The sequence below is a fragment of the Myripristis murdjan genome, chromosome 8 (assembly GCF_902150065.1).
Source record: "Myripristis murdjan chromosome 8, fMyrMur1.1, whole genome shotgun sequence".
NCBI classification, from domain to species: domain Eukaryota; kingdom Metazoa; phylum Chordata; class Actinopteri; order Holocentriformes; family Holocentridae; genus Myripristis; species Myripristis murdjan.
The window spans coordinates 2,025,266-2,046,320 of NC_043987.1; the positions used below are offsets into that span (position 1 = coordinate 2,025,266).

The 21,055-nt window shown below is 42.1% G+C and overlaps 1 protein-coding gene across 1 annotated transcript; it reads right to left on the bottom strand.

Moving 5' to 3' along the window:
• Positions 1-405: 405 nt before the first annotated feature.
• srrm2 (serine/arginine repetitive matrix 2) lies at positions 406-19,303 on the bottom strand. Its single transcript, XM_030057088.1, is given in 15 exon segments — positions 406-1,053; positions 3,104-3,211; positions 4,374-4,448; positions 5,407-6,099; positions 6,637-7,461; positions 7,463-8,985; positions 11,196-11,334; positions 11,892-12,011; positions 12,578-12,610; positions 12,705-12,770; positions 12,920-13,003; positions 13,108-13,302; positions 15,933-16,028; positions 17,656-17,910; positions 19,073-19,303. Coding segments are annotated over 14 exon segments (4,260 nt in total). The 5' UTR covers positions 17,904-17,910; positions 19,073-19,303; the 3' UTR covers positions 406-998.
• Between the last annotated feature and the right edge of the window lie 1,752 nt (positions 19,304-21,055).

The following is a 21,055-nucleotide window of genomic DNA, read 5'->3' on the forward strand; positions in this document are numbered from 1 at the left end:
AATACTGCATTGCTACAAATATTGATTTTCAATAAGTGACTAAAAAAAATGTTCAGACTCTTTTATAAACCCATCCAGAGCTTTCAGTGACTGCTGCTTTTCTCCCAGCATGCATCAAACACTCTTTTGGCTCGATGATTGTCACTGCAACTTTGTGCTTTCAACCAATATATAAAGGCAAGCTGTGGGAGCAGTGTCCTGGAACTTGAACGCTAGATAGTTCTTAGAATCTATCAAGAAAAGCAACACACGACTGATCAAATCAAATCTGGATTCAGTAATCTTGAGGTTATTTGGGTCAGAAAGATATCTTGACCATTTTTAGAAAGACTGACTAAATATGAGCAAGACCAATGTGACCTGGGACAGTGAAAACACGGACTGGAAAAGTGAATTCCACACAAGTAAAATGTACAGCTGCTTTTATTATCATTAATCATTTTCAACAAAGAAATAACCAACATGTTGCAGTTCCTAATCACATTAAATGGAAATCGCATATCTGTTCAGTGATAATAACCAAAATACAGACGGCTCATATCTACATTTAGAACGCAACAGACGGTACAAGTACAGAGGACAGAGTAAAGTCAAGAGAATATTCTCTGGATTAAGGTTGATTTTATATTACTGTGTGTTGTGTGTGTGTGTGTGTGTGTGTGTGTGTGTGTGTGAGAAGGGGGGTTGTGGTTCAACTGTTGCACCTATCAGTGCTAATGTCGCCTTGCTATTGGCCTGCTTCCCCTACAGTTTTCTCTTCAGCTCATTTAAAGAAATATTTCAAGCCGGCTTTGTAAAGGTGACCTCCCAGTCTCTGCTGGTTACAAGATTTGCTGATTTATCTGTGGCAGCTCAGAAACAAAAACATGTTCCCTTCGCATTCACAGATCTGTATCTAATTTGACCATTGGCTCTGAAGTCCATGGTACAATCCAGTTCAGACCAGGCAAAGGTGTGAAGGGAGACGACACAGACGTGAAGCGTCACAAGTTGTCAGCTCATTTCCTTCGCCTGCTGCTGGGTGAGCGACTTGGGGACTGCCGACTGCCACTCCTAAGAGAAGGAAGAAAAGCAAATCATTAGCACAGATTTATAAAGTGTTGGGGATGCGCCAGGATCACTTTGTCACTTTAAAAGGTAAAGATTTCAAGTGCTAGACTAAATACCATTTTGGCCTAGAAAAAAAATTCCACCCAGCTGTGAGTTACACATGGAGGGAGGAAGTGGAGAGAGCGGAGCCTAGTTATTAATAAACACATGGAACTTTTTTCTATGTCTGTGTGCATTCTGCCTTCAAACTTTTCAGTATCTGCTTTCCCTGTGAACAATGTATGGTATTTTTATAATACTGCCTGTTTACTGAATTTATCTAAAAAGACTTTTGTTTACATAGCCTATGAGTAGCTAGCGCTAGCTTGATCGGAATTGCAGCTCTTGTTTCAGGATTTCTGTTTTTTTTAACCATCCAGCTTCAACAGATTGCACCCAGAAGATGGAAAAAAGGTTGTTTTTTATGATTTAATGAAAGACATTCTGAGTTAAGCACACTGTTCTTTCCAGAGTTGATAATGATAGTAGCTAACGAGTGAGACATCCAGCCTCCTTCCCAACTCTGTTGACAGTTGTATATGTGCAGTATGAGTCAAGCAGGACGGACGGATGGATCGGGAAGTGACAAAGTGCACTGCAAGCTAGAGCTTACTGACAACAGATCTGCAAGGATGCAGGCCATGGATGATCTATCAGTGGAAAAACTGATCTCGGGCTCTCCATATGCCTGTTGAATGTTGGTGCAAGATGGCAGCTCTAGAAGGAGAGCCTTTGCACTTTGTGACAGGCTGACACCAAAACCTGAAGTTTAACTGTAGCTGTGATTGCTGAAATATTTTCATCATCAAATTTCACAATTGCTATACTGAAATTATCGCAAAAACGTGTTGTCTGTGTTTCACAAGCTTTCCGCCGAAGTAAGAAAAAAAAAATCATAAAACCACAAAGAGGACCTTGGAATGCAAAGTGCATCACCAATAGACACTTTTAAACAGTGTTAGAATGTTTTAAGGTGGATTTGGCCTCATTCACACAGGACTAGTGTTATATGAAGCACAACTACATGTCACCAATACACTGGTTGGCTTGTAGGAGGTTTGTTTCCCACAACAAGCTCTCTCTCCCAAATGTTCTGCTGTCAGATGGATGGTTTCTGGTTTTGGTAGGTGTTTTCATTAACTCTATGTGTCGCTGTGTTGGCTCATGTTTTTTTTAAGTTGCTGCACCAAAATTGGCAGCACTTGCAGCTCTGTGCGTCTTCAGGTGTCAACAGCCACCATCAACCCACACCACACAATACACTGGTTTTGGTTTACCTCCTATAGCTTGCTTAGATTAGGTTCTCACTTGTAACAAACCGTACTTTGGTTCACTTGAAACTGGCTCCAGTCCCAGGTTCAGGTGGAACTGGTGGATCATGGTTCACTTGTTTGGTCCACACCACAGAACAAATGTGTTCTCACCTCTCCAATCAAACCAAACTACTTGGGGAAACACACCATGGTAAATTATTGGTATTTGTGCATCCCAATTTGAGAATACTAGCAACATCTGCTCACATAGTCCTTTTCAACCTACAAAAAACTGGCTCAGTTTGTGAAAATAATTTTGAACTATTCCGCGCATTTTGATGAAAAATAAATTAGTTATGAACCCAAAAAGTTGGTTCCCAGCTGGAAAAAAGTAAACTGTATCTTGAAGGCTTGATTCATTAGAAACCAGGACCAAATTAACAACAGATTCCCAAAAGGACCTGATGAAAAGTGGTGCTGGTCAGGGTAATAATGAGGAGTATTATGAACTCCTGGACAGCATGCTGGGTCACAGATGAGCAAACCAGCAGACTGGGACTGAATGCAGCCACAGCAATGCTGGAGTCAATGGCCGGCGGCCCAGCTACATGTCTATCCCAATGGTTCCACTCTAAACTGGGGCAAATGTGGGACAGTTGTCTAATTAGAATCTTGGCTCCAAGAACAAAACCAGTTCAAGAACCAGAACTGTTTTAGTTGACATGAGATAACAGTGAACATCTCCCATATTGACTACTGACCTGCGGGTGGGCGGGGAATGTGCTGCTCTTCTGTGTCTTGGAGGAGAATAGCTGAGTGAGCGAGAATCTCTTAGCGAATCAGCTGGCACCCTCTGACGTCTGGGCGGGCTGTGAAGCAAAAACAGGCGTCAATAAAACTTTAAGAACCAACAAGCTTTCAGTCCTGAGTTCTGAACAATGTAGTAAACAACTCAAAGGGTGAATATGTAACACAGAGTAGGGTTAGACTGACATAGTGAACCGACGCTGGCCTTTTATTCCACATTGCATATTGACCTGTTATTGCCATCCTCCACTGGTATGATGGAGGCTCCTCCCTCTTAACAGCTATTTTCAGTTGTTCATTATTGTTTTTTTTGTAAATTAATTCTTTTTAAGGCAGCACTGTGTCCCACAGTTTCCCCCACCAACCAACAGTTGTGGAAACAAAGTTTCAGGGAAACATGGTCTTAATTTTGAGAAACACCACCTATACAACTGGTGTGAGAAAGAAAACACAATAATCTCATTTACTTACACTAACTATATCAAGGAATCACATCTGTCTCCCTGTGGTGCTTTTTAAGATTTCTTCCATTTTTCCCCTGTGGCTTCTGGGGTTTTTGAGTTTTCTTTTTCTTTTTTTTTCTTTCTTTCTTTCTTTTTTCTTTTTTAAATCGATGCCAGCACCATCACAGTACCTTCACTGTTTATCAACTTAACTGATATAAAATCATTTATAGATTCTGCAACTTAAGAAGAGCATGTTATTTGGGAAGCTTTACATTGTGTAAGTGTAAGTGAAGTTAATACAATTTGAGCCAATGCAAAGACATAATGTGAGTATACACCGCCTAAAATTTGGTATTTAGTTAAGTTAGGTCCATTAAGATTTGACTGAGCATAGTCATGTAGCCAGTAACAATCCAAACACTCCTTGATTCTAATCTCTGTTATTGTCTCAGGACAACCCTAGTGAAGTTTATGTCTTACTATTAAGTTATTTATGCTAACCCAGAAACATTCTCGGTAGGAATGCTTTAGCAAAGATGTTGATAAAAGTTTTGCTCAAATTCATTTTCAGCTGGGAACCTGGGAATCCATCTACTCTTGCTATAATTTGTTTACATGTGGTGAGCCAATTGACAGGTTGCTGGCATTTTGCTCCTCTCACAATTATTCAGACAGCACTGCTTCCATCTACAACAGTACTCTATACAGCAGACATGAAGCTGTGACACGTGGCAACATTCATAGGAAACCATATGTAGTTTAAACTTCTTTTTCTGACCTTTTCTTCTTTGTTTCCTTTTCACTTTCGGATGAGGAAGATGACGAGGACGAATTCTTGGCTTTATCTGTCTTTCTGTTATGAGAAACAACAAAAGAGAGTCATGAATTACAATCAAACTTGATTTTAGGGTTCAAATGATAATGAAATGGCAATAATCAAGATACAATATTTCCTTTTGTCAAGTGACAATGATGTGTCTGGAAATCAAAGGAAATGAAAGGTACAATGCAGCCAAGTGGACCAATCATAGGTCTTGCAATCTTGTGTTGCCCTGCCAGCAGTGACATTCAAAAAGCAGGCTAGACAGGAACCACAGACACCTGCTGTGTAGCTATGGCAGCCATCGCACTTTGATGCAGAACTACAAATTGGCTTTTCACATCAGGTAAACATCTGAATAATGGTGGAACTGAAAAGAACAACTCGCCACGCACCTTCTGTGGTAAAAGCAGATGAGGCGCACTTTGGACTTAAAGTGACTGAAGTGAAAGGCAAACAGATCAAATCATTCTGGGAAGTCTTTTTCAACGACAGAAAATTGCTGTGTACTAGAGAGTTCTCAACATCTACTAGCACTGTAAAATCTCACGTGGAGGATGCACTGACTGTGACATTCAGCAATGTTTGTTTGTTTTGTTTTTTTAAACAGGATCTGAACAGAATCATGGTATATGTCCTGGTATGATGTCATCTGTTAGCACATGGAAAACAGAAGCTAGTTGGGAACACAAACAATGTCAGCCAAATGGACGGTCGCACCCCTGTGTGAATGCTGTGGTCTGTAGGAGTGTTTGGGTGAAAAAAACACACCAACGAAACCAGAGCACAAGTACTCACACCACAGACTGTGTATTCAAGTAGAAAAAAAAGTGCGACATTTGCATCCCTAGTGCATAAAAAACGCACTAGTGATTGCAGTAGTAATGATAAGGTTAGTTTCAGCTTTCATTTCTTTGTGAGCTCATAAACCGTTGTTGCAGCCCTTGTGTGGTGTGTATCTCATGTAGCCTAAGATTTCCTATCTCCTTACCCCTTTCCTTGCTCTGCCTCAGAGTCAGAGCTGTCTGATGAGGAGGATGAAGATGAGGAGGAAGAAGAGGATGATGATGATGAGGAGGAGGAGCTGGAGCTGCTACTCCTCTTGCCTTTCTTGTCGTCCTTTGCTTCCTTCCCATTGACTGTGTTTTCACTCCTGAATGTGTGGTCTGAAGGTCGTGGGGCCGCAGGTTGCGGCTGGCTGCTTGATGGAACTCTTGTGGACTCCCTGGGTTCTGGTGGGTGGTCAGCAGGCAACCTTCCAGCGAGAGGATCAGAGTGTCTGCTCTCTGAGTGGGAGCCTCTGCTCTCTGAAGCCGGGACACGGATGGAGTCTCTGGAGGGGATTGGCGATGGAGACAATCGACTTTTCCTCCTTCTGTCCACCTCTCTGTCCTCTCGCTCTGTTTTCCGATCTTTCTGGTCTTTCTCCATCGATTTCATATCTTTCCTCTCCTGGGGTGGTGAAGGCAAGGGGGAAGAGGAGGAGGAGCTGGAAGAAGAGGAAGAGGGGCGGCGAGGTGGGGGGGCATCTTTTCTATGCTGCCGCTCCTTTTCCCTTTCCCGCTCTCTCTCTTTCTCCAGCTCCCGCTGTCTGTTCCTCTCTCTTTCTCTTTCATTCTCTCTTTCTCGGGAGAGGGAGCAGCTACTCCTCCTTCGCCGCTGTGGTGAGGGAGAGCGGCAGGACCTTCAAGAGGAAAAAAAAAACCATGCAGTCAGTTGAAATATTTTGCTCATGTTTGTGTTTGTGATAGAGGCAAACAGGCTAAGGCGTTTAAAAACTGGTTATTCATGTCTCCAATTTGGAAGCCATTACTAATTCTAATGAATACAAGCAGATAAAAGATGGGGTGGAGTTGCTCTTCTGAGAGTTTTATTGATGTATCAAATGCATCAAATAATCAAATGGAGAATGGAAACTACCTACTAATCAGAAGTAATGATGCAGGGGCATTATAGTAGGTTTAAAGTGAATAAAGCCCTCATTACAAAGATAAATGAATTTAGTGGTGCAAAAACCACAGACCCTGATTTAAAGAGATGTGAGAAAAAAGTGATGTAGTCAGATGAGTCATTCCCTTACCAAGACCATATAACATAGTTGCTAGGTATACAAGTCATCAACTATCAACAAGTCATCAACATCAACTATCAACTATTAAATGTGTGAATGTTAGAAATAAGCCTGAGTTTATTCGGTTACTGTTTCAGAACGTCATCTTACCTGCTGGGGGGGCTACGCCTCCTTGGGCTTCTAGACCTGGACCTGCTTCGTCTGGCTGGCCGATCTCGCTCTCTATCCCTCCCTCCTCTGCTCCTCTCTCTCTCCTTCTCCCTCTCCCTCTCCCTCTCTCTGTCTCTATCCCTCTCCTTCTCTCTCTCCCTCTGCCTTTCCCTCTCCCGATTTGACCAGACCGGTGGAGGGGAGTCTCTCCTCGATCGGGAAGGTAGGTCCTGGTACTGACGTGGTGGAGTGCGACGGGCCGGGGATGAGGCGTAGGTTTTTGGCGAAGGGGAGTGCAACCTCTGCATCTGAGCTGAGGGACTGGACTTCCTGTTCTGCTCTTTCTCCCTGCCTCGCCTACTCTCAGAGCTGGTCGGGGAGTACCGATTGCTGCCTCTACTGGTGGCTGCTTTGGTGGGTGGGGAGGGAGGTGGACTGGGGCTGTCCACCTGTGTGGGGCTGTAACGCTCCTGCCCTCTTGATCGAGGGCCATAGTCCTCTGCAGGAACTCTGTGAGGAGGTCCTATCCTGTCTGATGGTGTACGCCGTTCTCCCGCTCTGTCCTTCAAGCCTTGTCTTTGTCCATCAGAGGCACTCTCGGAGGCAGAACTTTCTCTTGCACCATTAGCTAAATACCTATGAACAGGGGCACCAACAGCAGGTGGCGCGCTTTTTACTGGGCTACCTTTTTCTTTTCCTGCCGAGCCAGCCTTCTTTGCCTTGCCCTCATCTTCAGAGGATGAGGATGAAGATGAAGAGTCTGAGGAGGATGAAGAGGAGGAGGAGGAGCTGTCACTGTCGCTGTCACTGCTGCTGCTGCTACTACTACTGCTGTTGCTGCTGCCCTCTCTTCCTTTCTTGGCTTGTTTCTCCTGTTCCTCTCGTCTGTCCTTCCGTGGAGGGCTTTGTTCCTTTTCCCGGCTCTTGTTTGTCTCTGGTCTTTTGTTTCCCCCCTTTCTCATATCGGTCTGTCCTCTGTTCTGCTTCACAATTCCTTTCCGATCTATGCTCATCTGAGGATCGGGAGGGTGGCTGTTGAGCAGCAGAAGACTGTCGGCTAGACCTCACTTCACCTCTCTTTTTTCCAGTTTCTTGGCTTTGGTCTCTCTCCTGTTCCCTCTCCTTTCTATTCTCCCTATTCAGATCCCTCTCCCTCTCCCTAGACCTCCCCTCCTGATCCTTTGCCCTTTCTCTTCTGCTTTCATCGTCCCTCTCTCTCTGAGGCCCACTGGTGAGAGGTGAGCAAGGGGCAGGTGATGAGGAATCACGGGATGGGTGCCCAGCCCTCCCTCTGTCATTTTTCTGTCGATGAGGAGACACTTCTCTCTCCCGTCCCCTCCCAGTCTCATTCCTGTTATCTCTGTCATTTGGCATCCTTGGCTGTGGATCTCTATCCATCCTGCGCTCTCTTTCTCCACTCCTCTCTCTCCTTGCCCTCTCTTTTTCTGGTGGTGGTGAGGGTGATGAGGAGTCATGTCTTGACTTTTTGTCCCACTTCTTCTTGTCCGAGTCCCGTTCCATTTCTCTACTTTTGGCCTTTCTGGTATCCTTTTTAGGAGGCGGAGGAGAAGGAGATGGAGATGGAGACGAGGAGGAGTCATGTCTGGTCCTTTGTGGGACTCTCTCCTTTGCTTTGACTTTCTCCCTCTCCTCTCTGCTTCTTGAACGTCTCCCTCTCTCCCTCTCAATCTCTTTGCTTCTGGAGCGCCTCCCTTTCTCCCTCTCAACCTCTCTGCTTCTTGAGCGCCTCCTTTTCTCCCTCTCCTCTCTGCTTCTTGACCGCCTCCCTTTCTCCCTCTCCATTTCTCTGCTTCTTGACCGCCTCCCTTTCTCCCTCTCCATTTCTCTGCTTCTTGACCGCCTCCCTTTCTCTCTCTCTTCTCGACTTCTTGACCGCCTCCCCTTCTCCCTCTCTTCTCGACTTCTTGACCGCCTCCCTTTCTCCCTCTCTTCTCGACTTCTTGACCGCCTCCCTTTCTCCCTCTCCATTTCTCTGCTTCTTGACTGCCTCCCTTTCTCCCTCTCCATTTCTCTGCTTCTTGAACGCCTCCCTTTCTCTCTCTCTTCTCGACTTCTTGAACGCCTCCCTTTCTCCCTCTCCATTTCTCTGCTTCTTGAACGTCTCTCCTTCTCCCTCTCCTTCTGATTGCTTCTTGAAAGCCTCTCTTTTTCTCTCTCCCTGCTCCTTGAATGTCTGCCTTTCTCTGGCTGTGGAGCTGGAGAGGGGGATGAAGAGTCATGTCTCCTCTTGTAGATCTTGTCTTTGTCATTCTCCCTCATCTGCTCTCTTTGTCTCTCCTGGTTGGCCCTCTGCTGACGTTCAGGGGAACTGTGCGGCCTTGGAGATTTCTAGAAAGGCAAGTGAGAGCGTGTCAAGTAAAAACTGAATGCAGAAGGTAACACTGCCAGTGAAAAACTTTTATGGAATTCTTCTTTTTGAGTCACATCAAGGGGTAATGACCCTACTTAGGCTTAGGACTTGCTACATGATGTTAAAATTAAAATCATGACATCACAATTCATCCACCTACATGTTTGTTATTGCTGCATGTTGTAGCAGTAACATTGAATTAATGTTAGGAAATAATGGTTTTGCACAATGTACAGTGCTGTGAAAAAGTATTTGCCCCCTTCCTGATTTCTTTTTTTTTTTTTTTGCACATTTGTCACACTTAATGTTTCAGATCATCAAACAAATTTTAATATTAGACAAAGATAACCCGAGTAAATAGAACAGTAAAACAGTTTTAAAATGATGATTTCATTTATTAAGGGAAAAAAGCTATCCAAACCTACCTGGCCCTAAGTGGAAAAGTAATTGACCCCTAACCCTAATAACTGGTTGTGCCACCCTTGACGGCAACAACTGCAATCAAGCGTTTGTGATAACTGGCAATGAGTCTTTTACATCGCTGTGGAGGAATTTTGGCTCACTCTTCTTTACAGAAATATTTTAATTCAGCCAAATTGGAGGGTTTTCGAGCATGAAAGGCCTGTTTAGGGTCATGCCACAGTATCTCAATTGGATTTAAGTCTGGACTTTGACTAGGCCACTCCAAAACCTTCATTTTGTTTTGTTTTTTTTAAGCCATTCAGAGGCGGACTTGCTGGTGTGTTTCCGATCAATGTCCTGCTGCATAACACAAGTGCGCTTGAGCTTGAGGTCATGAACTGATGGCCGGACATTGTCCTTCAGGATTTTCTGGTAGAGAGCAGAATTCATGGTTCCATCAATTATGGCAAGTCGTCCAGGTCCTGAAGCAGCAAAGCAGCCCCAGACCATCACACTACCACCACCATGTTTGACAGGTGGTATGATGTTATTTTCATGAAATGCTGTGTTAGTTTTATGCCTGATGTAACAGGCATAAAATGCACACCTTCCAAAAAGTTCAACCTTTGTCTCGTCAGTCCACAGAATATTTTCCCAAAAGTCTTGGAGATCATCAAGATGTTTTTTGGCAAATGTGAGACGAGCCTTTGTGTTTTTTTGTCAGCAGTGGTTTTCGCCTTGGAACTCTCCCATGGATGCCATTTTTGCCCAGTCTCGTTCTTATTGTTGAATCATGGACACTGATCTTCACTGAGGCAAGTGAGGCCTGCAGTTCTTTAGATGTTGTTCTGGCTTCTTTTGTGACCTCTTGGATGAGTCGTCGATGCACTCTTGGAGTATTTTTGGTAGGCCAGCCACTCCTGGGAAGGTTCACCAATGTTCCAGGTTTTCTCTATTTGTGAATAATGGCTCTCACTTTGGTTCACTGGAGTCAAAAAGCCTTAGAAGTGGCTTTGTAACCCTTTCCAGACTGATAGATGTCAATTACTTTGTCATCAGTTCTTGAATTTCTTTAGATCGCAGCATGATGTGTTGCTTTTTGAGATCTTTTATCCTACTTCACTTTGTCAGACAGGTTATATTCAAGTGATTTCTTGATTCAACATGCCCAGCAGTAATCAGGCCTGGGTGTGGCTTGTGAAACTGAACTCAGCTTTCCAAAAAAATGTGGTCAATCACAGTTAAGTCATGATTTAACAAGGGGGGGCAATTACTTTTTCACATAGGGCCAAGTAGGTTTGGATACCTTTTTTCCCTTAATAAATGAAATCATCATTTAAAAACTGTATTTTATATTTACTCAGGTTATCTTTGTGTAATATCAAAATTTGTTTGATGATCTGAAACATTTAAGTGTGACCAATATCCAAATAAAAAAAAAAAAAAAAAAAAAAGAAGTCAGGAAGGGGCAAATACTTTTTCACAGCACTGTATTTGTCTCTCTCTCTCTCTATTGTATGGATAAATAAATCTGAACACTGAATGGATTTCAAAACACATTTTTTTTTCCTACTAAATGTTGATGTACTTTGATGGTCACATAGTCTCTCTGCAGTGGCGGTTATGTCTTTGTGAAGGTAATATAAAAATCTAAAACTAAGGGCCTTAAGGGCACTGCAAAAAGTCATCAAGTTTCAAATTCCACTCGCAGCAGCCTTAACCTATATAATGAATCCCCAGCTTTGCAGACAAACTGCATTGGCCAACAAATGATACAGCTTCTTACCCCTCTGCCATCCTGCCGATGTGGGCTGTGCTCCTCATGTCCCCGCTTCCTTTTGTCAGGGGATCTTCCCTTCCTGCCCTCATCCGTTCTCCTCGCTGCCTGGTCCTGTTGCCGTGATCTCAGTGGGGCAGGAGACTGGCTGTTAATAACAGGAGAAAATGTAATCTGAGAATTTATAGTGGCCTGTTTTAAGTAGTGCTGCTTTAACAGAGAATGTGGACAGAACCTAGGTTTTATTGATAGGACCTCCCAAATTGTAGGAAAATGAGTGCCGGGAAAATTGTGGTTTGCAGATATACTATACAAGCTAGGCTGTTTAAATGAACCCTGATGTTTTTATGACTGAGTAACTCTGTTGCCTCAAGTAAACTAGTCAACAGAATATTCCTGTCACATACCAGCTATCCTACCATCTATAACTGAGTGTGACTCTGGGAAGTTACTTCTAATACAAGGGAAATTATTATGCAAATATCAATCTACGCTATGTTGTTGATATTCCTGATAAATACTATAATACGGCAGGAAATACTACTTTTCACTACAATGAAAAATTAGAGGGACAAAAGACTTGAAATATAACACATTCTAGTTTACCTTCCCTGGAGGTGAAACCCTAGATTAAGTTTACAGTGTACTTCTATTAAGACAAACCAGTATATTCTCAATACCAAAATAATGTTCATCACACCCTACCTGTGAGCAGAGCTGGAAGAGGCACTCCTGTGCCGCCTAGCCTTAGCTTTTGGAGGAGTCATGCTGTCACTCTGTCTCTTGCGTTTCCACTTGGACTGCCTGTGCTTCTCATCTGAAGAGCTGCGGGGGGTGATTAAAACATGAAGCTTTACATAAGGCCACTCAGGATCAGCTGATATTGATGCTGTTTTTTCCCTTTCATAGGCCTATGCCCATTAAATTGTCTTGTGGTTTAGAAGAAGGTTGCCTCTTATTAAACACAACTTATGATTAGGCCATCCAAATATTCTTCATGTGCATTACATCAGACATTCAGTTAAATATATTTCAGTGTATACAAAACAAATGTCATGTGACCCATTTAGAATTTAGCATCATGCAGCATTGGCAGCTAAACTGGCAATCACGATGGATACCGTCCATCGGTGACTGCCGATTCAATCGTCAATCGACCCAAGCTTATTATGTAGCTTATAACTCTCAACCTCGAGTCTGAATTCAGACAACCACTAGATGCTGCTAAAGCATCATAAAATTACATATTGTGCCTTTAAATTTTCATAAAAGCCTTTCTGGAGGCTGACATGACAACTGTTGAGAGCAGGAACCAAAACTCACACTGCTGCCTTTAATTTCAATCTGTAACTTGTGCAAAGCTAAAACAAAGTACTAGTAGTAACACCTACCTCCCCTTGTCATCCTCGTCCTCTGATGCCTCCCTGTAAGACAGACCTTCACAGTCAACTTCTCTGACAATGCAGATATATGAACTCACAAACAAGAAACACCACAAAGGAAGCCAATGGAAGTTACCGTTTCTTTTTCTTCTTTTTGGACTTCTTTTTTTCTCGGTGAGGAGATGGGGAGGGACTCTCTGAACTGATAGCAGAAGGAATAAACAATGTCAACTAAGTGATTATTCAAATCATTTATTGACATCAGTTCTGCTCCACATTACTGATGCCAGACAAGTCTATCTCTACCCTTAGATTCAGTTATCCTTGTCACTTCTTCACCTCTTTTCTTACCTGTCTCTGCTCTTGTTTTTCTTTTTCTTTTTCCGACTCTGTTTCCTCGGAGGGGAATCTGAATCATCTGATTCTTCCACCAACCTGAGAGAGCAAAGGAAACAAACCATAAGCAGCATATCCCCAAAAAACTTGCAAAAGCTGGGCCAGTTTATCATGTGAAATGTAAGACTACTTATCATACTCACACATATTTCTGCTGCTGCTGCTGCTGCTGCTTCTCCCTCTCCAGGCGCTCCTGCTCTCTCTTCTCCTTCTCCCTCTCCTTGCGGTCAGGGTGGAAGGACGATCCATCCACGTAGTCGGTGGCAATGCCAAAGGCAGCGCGAAGCCGGTCATTCTTCTGCTGGTTGGCTGCAGCCAGAGCGTGAGTCTCCGTCACCCTGACAAACCAACATCAGGCAGCTTTACATCTCCCCTTCTTTGCAATATTAAATATCGCTGTAGACTAGATATATATTAATGCCCCTCACGATACGTAATAGATTCTGTAGGCTGAAAACGTAGCATAGTGATTATCAGATCTAAACACTTGTATTTTCTATTTTTTATTGTCTTGCAATATGAACAGAAAACCCATTTAAGCACTTCTGCAAAAAAAAAAAAAAAAAACTGTGTTTTCCATTTTTTATGCAACGTCTACATTTCCATGAATTTTACAATTTTCTTCTTATGTCATAACTGGGTGATAGTAACATGGCTTATTCTCATATTAACCATGGGGATTATAGAGCTTTCCACTGAACTCAGAACTAGGTTAAAACAGACTTCCTATGTGGAAAACCGCAGAACATCGGCTAAGTCAGAACTCCTAGTCAGAATTAAGGAGAAGATCTGAAAGCTAAGAGTTTGCCAGAATACCCTTATATGATGTTATAGCAAAATAGCAGACAACACAGTCAATGATTAAATAACTTTTCCTCTGATTGTTTTTTTATTTGAAAACATCCAACTTCAATACAGCATTCTCTGTAGTCTTTATTTAAGATGGAACAGATTTAAAGCAGTGTATTCTTTTACTGTGATGAACAGACCTTGCTCTAGCAGTGACGATGACAAGTTGTATCTAGCTTAGCTAACATTAGAAGCTAGTGTTAGCTGTTGCCATTGACTTTCGTCAGCAAGTCATTTGCTATAAGTGGACATATCGGAGTTTTTCTGTCTTGCAGGTGTCCATGTTGCTTGCAGTGAAACACATTCACCGTAGAGGTGGAAAGATCCAACTCAGAAGTCGGAAAATCACTGGCAGACAACGGAAAGCTCCATAACACCTTAAGGCCCTTAAGGTGTTATGGAGCTTACACTATTTTACACTACCCTTAAGGCTTAAGGGTAGTGTAAAATAGCCAGAACACCCCAACCTTAAAAATGTTGCATATTGTACTGTGATTTTGGCAGAACAGAGAGCATTGGCCCCTACAGCAAGATAACTTTTAATCAATCTTAATGACACTCCTTCCAGAAATTAAACAGTACACATTACAGTTACTGTTCTAATAAAATTCTCATTACTTCCATTATTTGAGCATGAGGCTTTTTTCTTTTTTCAAAGATAAAGATGTTTAGTATGGAGAATAAAACAGCAAGTCAGCGAAGGTGTTGGCCTGGTCTGAAGTTTTATCTCATACTTTTAGAGTGAATAATTAGTAAAGAAATGTGCTTACAATCTGTAGCAAGTAATGAGACTAACTTTTCTTGATTACTCATTGAACTTGAACTTTTCTTTGAGTAGCCTAACTTACCCAACATTGGGAGGTGGGCATCAGATGTGGATTTATATGCAGAAAATATGGCTGCAATGGTTTGTTGGCCAGAAATATGTTTGAATTTTTTCTCTGATGGCTTTTTAAAACATTTTCTTTTCACTGATCATTCAGGAAATACGAAGAAGTCTCGTGCAAGACAAGATCACGTTTTGCAGGAGATATACGTGCAGATGGTAATAAAATGGCGGCGGCCAGTGAATTTTGTTTTTTACACCAAGGATTGTTTGGGTTATGGTTTCAACACGGGGCATCCCCTTGACAGTAAACATCATCGGGCATCATGGACATGCGTGACTACGGCCACATCAGTTTATTCACCAATACCAAGTTTGTAGTCTTGATTGCTGACATGAAATGCATGCAGCAAGCTTGTTGCAGTTTAAGTAGCATGTGGCAATGACTGAACACGGGATCTCGTCTGCACAGACGATTAGAAAACTGTGATCAGTGGCGAGGTTTCTTTCACTGATTTTCATGATTTCACGATGCATTTGTGATTCACAGTGTAGCATTGCCAAGCAAAAAACAGGGCGTGTCCCCTGGACACACTGATGGTGAATTTCTGATTCAGATTCATATTCAGAAAGTGAATATGTGTATAGATTCTTAAAAGCAAGTATAAAAATTAAAACTATAAGAAATAGACAAGGTAAAAGATCTGGATATGTGTAAAGTGACCTAGGACGTCATTGTTCATTGTTTATTTAATATGTTTATGGCTGTGGGTATGAATGTTTTTGTAGATGTTCTTCTTGGATAATGGGACCTTATATCGGTGGCCCGATGGCAGGAGTTGGAAGGACTTGTGAAGGGGTTGGGTGGGCTCCTGTGTAATGAGGTTGGCTTTCCTTTTAGCTGCTTGGGTGTGGAGTGCTGATAACTGATTCTGGGTTTTGCCAGTTATTTTACTTGCTTGATTCATGATCTGGGAAAGCTTTGATTTGTCTTTGACAGAGGTGAAGGTGAACCAAGGTGTGATGTTGAAGGTGAGAACAGATTCAATAAGTGATTTGTAGACAGCTGTTAAATGTCCTGCCTGACATCAAAGCTCCTGAGTTTCCTGAGCAGGAACAGATGGGCGTTGATCTACCTGAAGGACTCTACCTGCTCCACTGTCTGCCCGTTCAGCCTCAGAGGTTCAAAGAGAGGTTTAATGCGTTCTTTTGGATTTTAATGCGTCAGGGACACAGGACACATACTTATCAACATCACTGGATGTGTGTGTGTGTGTGTGTGTTTGTACTTACGTTGACTTCTCGGTTGTGACTGGCAGCGGCTCCTGCTTCTCCTGCAGCATCAGTCGGAAACTGTTCACCTTCTCCTCAATCTCCTCAGCAGAGTACCTGGCCGTCCAAATGGAGAGGGAAATTTATCATTTTGTGATTAAAGCAACACCTTCCTCCCCCTTCCTTCATCATTATCATGGTGTTTCAGGCCAAAATGTTTAAGTGATGATCCCTGTCACAAAAACTTAGATTACATGGTGGCAGGACACAACTCCCTGAGGAGGTGAATGCCACGTTGCATCATTACATCTCCTAACTTAACATTACATCTCCTAACTTAATCCCTCTTTCAACTGCCCCTTAATGCATTCACACTATGTTTTTAAAAAAGATTCAACTATTCAACTATTTCAAAAAACTGCCTGTCATAAATAGGTCCAGTTTTGCTGCCTTGCTTCAAAGAAGAGCTTAATTTTAACTAGTTTTACCTCTGACTTGGAAATTCACAGAGATGACAATTTTCTGCAAACCATATTTCAGACCTTCTAAAAACCAGCTGGAATTAAAGACTAATTTGAGAAAGACTTAAAATTTAAAAAACAAAGCAGGCAAGACAACGGTTTCTCATTGTACATCGCTAATATCACTCTAGAACTGTATGCAGCTGTTAAAATATGAAAAGGGGTCACCAATAACTTACTTGCTAAGACACACAAAGTGCAACTATGTGTATTAAAGCAGATATGAAGCATACTACTAACCCTGCTCTAGACTAATCGAACAGTGGACATGCAGCACAAAGAAACCAGTCATTCAATGGTGAACAAGTTATCATGTTGTCCCCCACCAACGGTCCATCCCCCACCTCCCAATTTTGATCAGTACATGTGAGGCAGCTGGATATATATCTATAAAAAAAAAACTGTTGTTGGTAGACCTTTTTCCATTCACTTAACTTAGCGCGAGAGGAAAAGATAAACAAACGAATGAATGAAAGTTAGTAGAGGTAATAGCTCCGATCCAGTATCTGTCATTAAGCGCAAAATCACAAATGGTGTGGGCATGTGTAAGCCAACTTGTTGGGAATTACACAGGGAGTCAGAAGTCACCCCACCAACTCCCATTTGGAGAAACTGTAAAAAACTGGATGTGGCCCAATCTGTTTGAGAAGTTAACCCGAAGTTCCTTAGTCCAGGACAAACGTCACAACAAAACTTTGTGGTGCTACACAAATCCGCTGTAAAGTTTGGTGATTTTTGTGGTATGTCACACCCACTGCCAAACCCCCTTTAGAGCAAAAGCGAAAAGTTAATAATCGGGTTTTCTGTGGCCCATGACATACCTGCTCAAAGCTTTCTGATGATGTGTTAACCCGTTCAGAGGTTATGGGCTTTTTGATGATATGCTACGCCCACAAATACTTCCTTTAGGCCGAGGGGTGAGAAAAGTTTGCTGCTTCTTCCCTGTTCCATGACCAACCTTTTTTTTTGTCTTAACAAAAAGTTAAAACCTTTAACGAATGAAGGTGAGACATTAAACAGAGACAATTTATCTTTAAGGCCTTCTCAGAAATAAAATATATCCTGCCTGGACCCCCAAAAGGTCTCATATATGAACTTTTATAGTTACTCCCTTTGGTGTTGTGCGTAACCTCAGAGCTATGAGACTTCACAATCACCTCCCACTGAATATTGATGCTTGCCATAGTTTTTGGGTGCCAGTGTGAACACGGAGTCTCTCTTACCCTTGCTCCTCCATCATGTCTTGGAGCTCAGCACACTTGACCTCCAGCTGCCTCTTCCTCTGGTGCTCCAGGATGTCGGCATTGGGCTGCCGGTTGAGCTGGCTCTCTAGCCTCTCCCGGTCCTTCTCGTCCCGCTCGCCACCACGCTCATCCCGTGGACGCTTGGCACGCAGGCTTGACAAGTTGCGCTGCACATAGCCATTGGTGCCGCTGCCCCGCGGAGTGGTCAGACCAATGCCATTGTACATGGCTCTGCTAAGGAAAAAAACAGAAAATGGAGAGAGAAAAAAGGAACGGTAAGGCATTGTAGCATGACGGGGTTATCAGCAGCCAAGTTTTCATGCAAAGCCCTGCCAAAGTTGAATTGGATAGGAAGAGTAATATACCGTGGAGAAATACCCAAGACCAAAATCTGTCAAAAATTATGATTTGTGCCGCGATGAGCAGTACAAACCATAAAACCCATACCATTAGTCTCTTTCATGATGGTTCAAAATTATGAATTCACTTTTTTGTTTTTGTTTCTGGTAACCACTCGTGAATAAAACACACTAATCCAAACATGTAGATAGCAATTAGGGCTGCGATGATTAGCATCAGATTACATTTGTAAAGTTGCTGAATGGCAACATGGATTTTCACGTTGCATACAACAATAAGAGCTGAGACCAATCCGATCGGATATGGGTACTGGGTGTTGATCTAAGCGTAACTCACTCATCGGATAACTGCAATTCCTACGTCCCTTTAGTACTGTTATGCTTTATTTTGAAGAATGTTTGACCTAAGCTGTTGCCACACTTACAACTGCAAGTAAGTGTGGACCCATGGTCATACTGTGTTGTGTATGACCAGCAAGATATATAACATAAATATCGAGGTATGAAATTTTGTTCTGGCACCAACCAAATTTACAAATACAGGGGAATCGAACCCTATTAAATCCTGCACTATGATATACGTCTATTTGTTTGGTAGCTAGTGAGCAAGGCGGCAATTTATGGACAGAGTTTTATGTTAAGAGTCAGAGCCAAAGTGTGTCTTCTTCCAAAAGAGAGAAGAACCAACTAATGCAGGTCGTTTAACATTGGGCCTTCTGATGTGCATCATAGTCGTCTCTAGCAAAGCAACAAAAGACAATCCTATTTGTCGCGTATTAACACGTGCACCACAACATAGGCCTTCTTCTCAATCTGAGTATACAAGTAAACGTTACAGCCAAGACGAAACCCGCGAAAAAGCACATTACCGCCACTGGCTTAAGTTTAAACACTAGAGATCACACTTGTAGCTCTGTGTTTAGTGGGCAGACGGATGTATTTTTGAAAGGCCTAACTTCCACTTGTGCTTGGCTAACGTCTATCTTTACTAGCTAGCTAGCTGTAGCGAAAGCTAGGCTAACGCAGTTGTTACGTACCTCTGCTTTCTCCGGTAGCGGCGACAACGACGTCGGAAGAAATAGGCGGTGACAAATGTTTAGTGTTGAATCAGTCGCGATAACTCTGCGGGTTAACTTGAAATATCTGCTTTTAGCTGAAAATAAAATTAAGCTAGTTAGCTATGTGGTCTCCTCTCGCTAAACCAAAACCAGTAATGGAAGAGAAACCACGTGACGTCACACCCGCGAGACACTGGCTGAAGTCATGAGGCGTTTACGGCCTATGGGAAAGACGGTAATTACGTCCTTCCTTCATGAACATACCGCGGCACACGAAAAACACACGAAAACTAGGCAGTATGGACTGAAAATTACAATAAATATTCGATGCATATCATAACATTATGGATACTTTAGAGCGTTTAGGATGTTTTCATCGTTTTTATCTCATGGAACGAGTTGAAAATGTTAATCTCAAGAGATAACATTTTTTAAAGAATGTGCACAATGAGAATGTGTGAATAAATGATTTGCTGGTCAGACACAAGATCCTGATAACATTATCTGATTGGAGGGAGCCAGAGCAGCTTACAAGGAACAAGACCATTTCCTCATTGATGACAATGAACAGGTTGTAAACAGGTTGTTTCACGAGGCACAGGTGGTTGGTTTGTTTCTTTCAAAGACTTTCCTCAGTTTATTTTCCAAGACACTAATTGATCAAGTCCTTTTTCTGAAATAGTGATCACCAGCACACAATGGTCAAGAATTGACCTGTCCACTGAAGAAGACACTTCATGAAACCACACTGTCATATAACCCCATCCAAATGTTCAAAGTGCTTACCGAAATAAGTGTAAACAGATATGGTCACAGTCCATTCACTTGCATTGACTTAATATTTACACGTTAGTTAGTTTGGGGTGCACAGACCACAATATAATTAGCTCAGTAAGGAAAAGTATAAATTGTAGACATGCACCTTTGCCAACATTTACAAGGGGACAAATGGGAATTTCTCCCTCCTCCGGAAAACACAACATACATATCTTCCATGATTCACAATTGGCCTGACTTTTAGTCTAGAGTAGGCTAAAAGATTTGTTTTGGAATTATTTTGTGTTCCATTTTTTTTTTTTTTTTTTTCTTGGGTGGTCCTAAATCCAGTGTTGGGTCCCTAAATTGGCCCTGAGTCATCACAGCTTTGAGAACATCTGCTCTAGGAGAAGAGCAGCGATCCAAAGAATACCATTCTTTATATGAGCATTGTTACATTTTAGATCCATAACTTCTATGCCACCAGTAACAAGTCTAGGAAAGGACATTTTTATAGGGTCATGCCCTAAACAAGCCTTAATGAGATTGAGAAGTCTTGCTGATGCACCTTTGACTACCATTTTACAATTATAAAATAAGATTAAAAAAAAAAAAAAAAGACACCTGTTTTTCTGTTACACCGAGCATTTGCAACTTAGCCAGTGTATTAGTGATGAGTGGATTGTGGTTATACCTGTGCACCGTGGATAATCTGTGGATAGGGCAGTTCAGTTCAGGCCATAAACAGTAACAGTGAATGGGTTGCAGGTGGGTGAAAAAATTTTCAGTTGAGTTTATTAAATACTTGCAGCAAACCCCTCGTAACAGAAACGGTAACTGCATCTCCACATTAAAAGAGGCTGTGCATAGTCACGCACGATGCACAGGGGTGTAACTTGAGTGATCATTTAAATCTCCAGACACACCCTTACAAAAAAGTTGTTTACTTAAGCGTGCTATTTGTATACTAAAAATCAGAGAGTGTACTTGTAGTTTGCTTTTATATACTTCAAGGTTCAAGGTTCAAGGTAGTCTTTATTATCCCCAATGGAGCAAAAAGTTTTGCAGCCAGCAGTCCAAAAAACAAACAAACAAACAAACAAACAAAAAAACACAACAACAAAAACAATTATAAAACAATTCAGGACATGATACAAAAGTACACATCAATTTAATAAATAAATAAAATGAATAAATAAATCACCC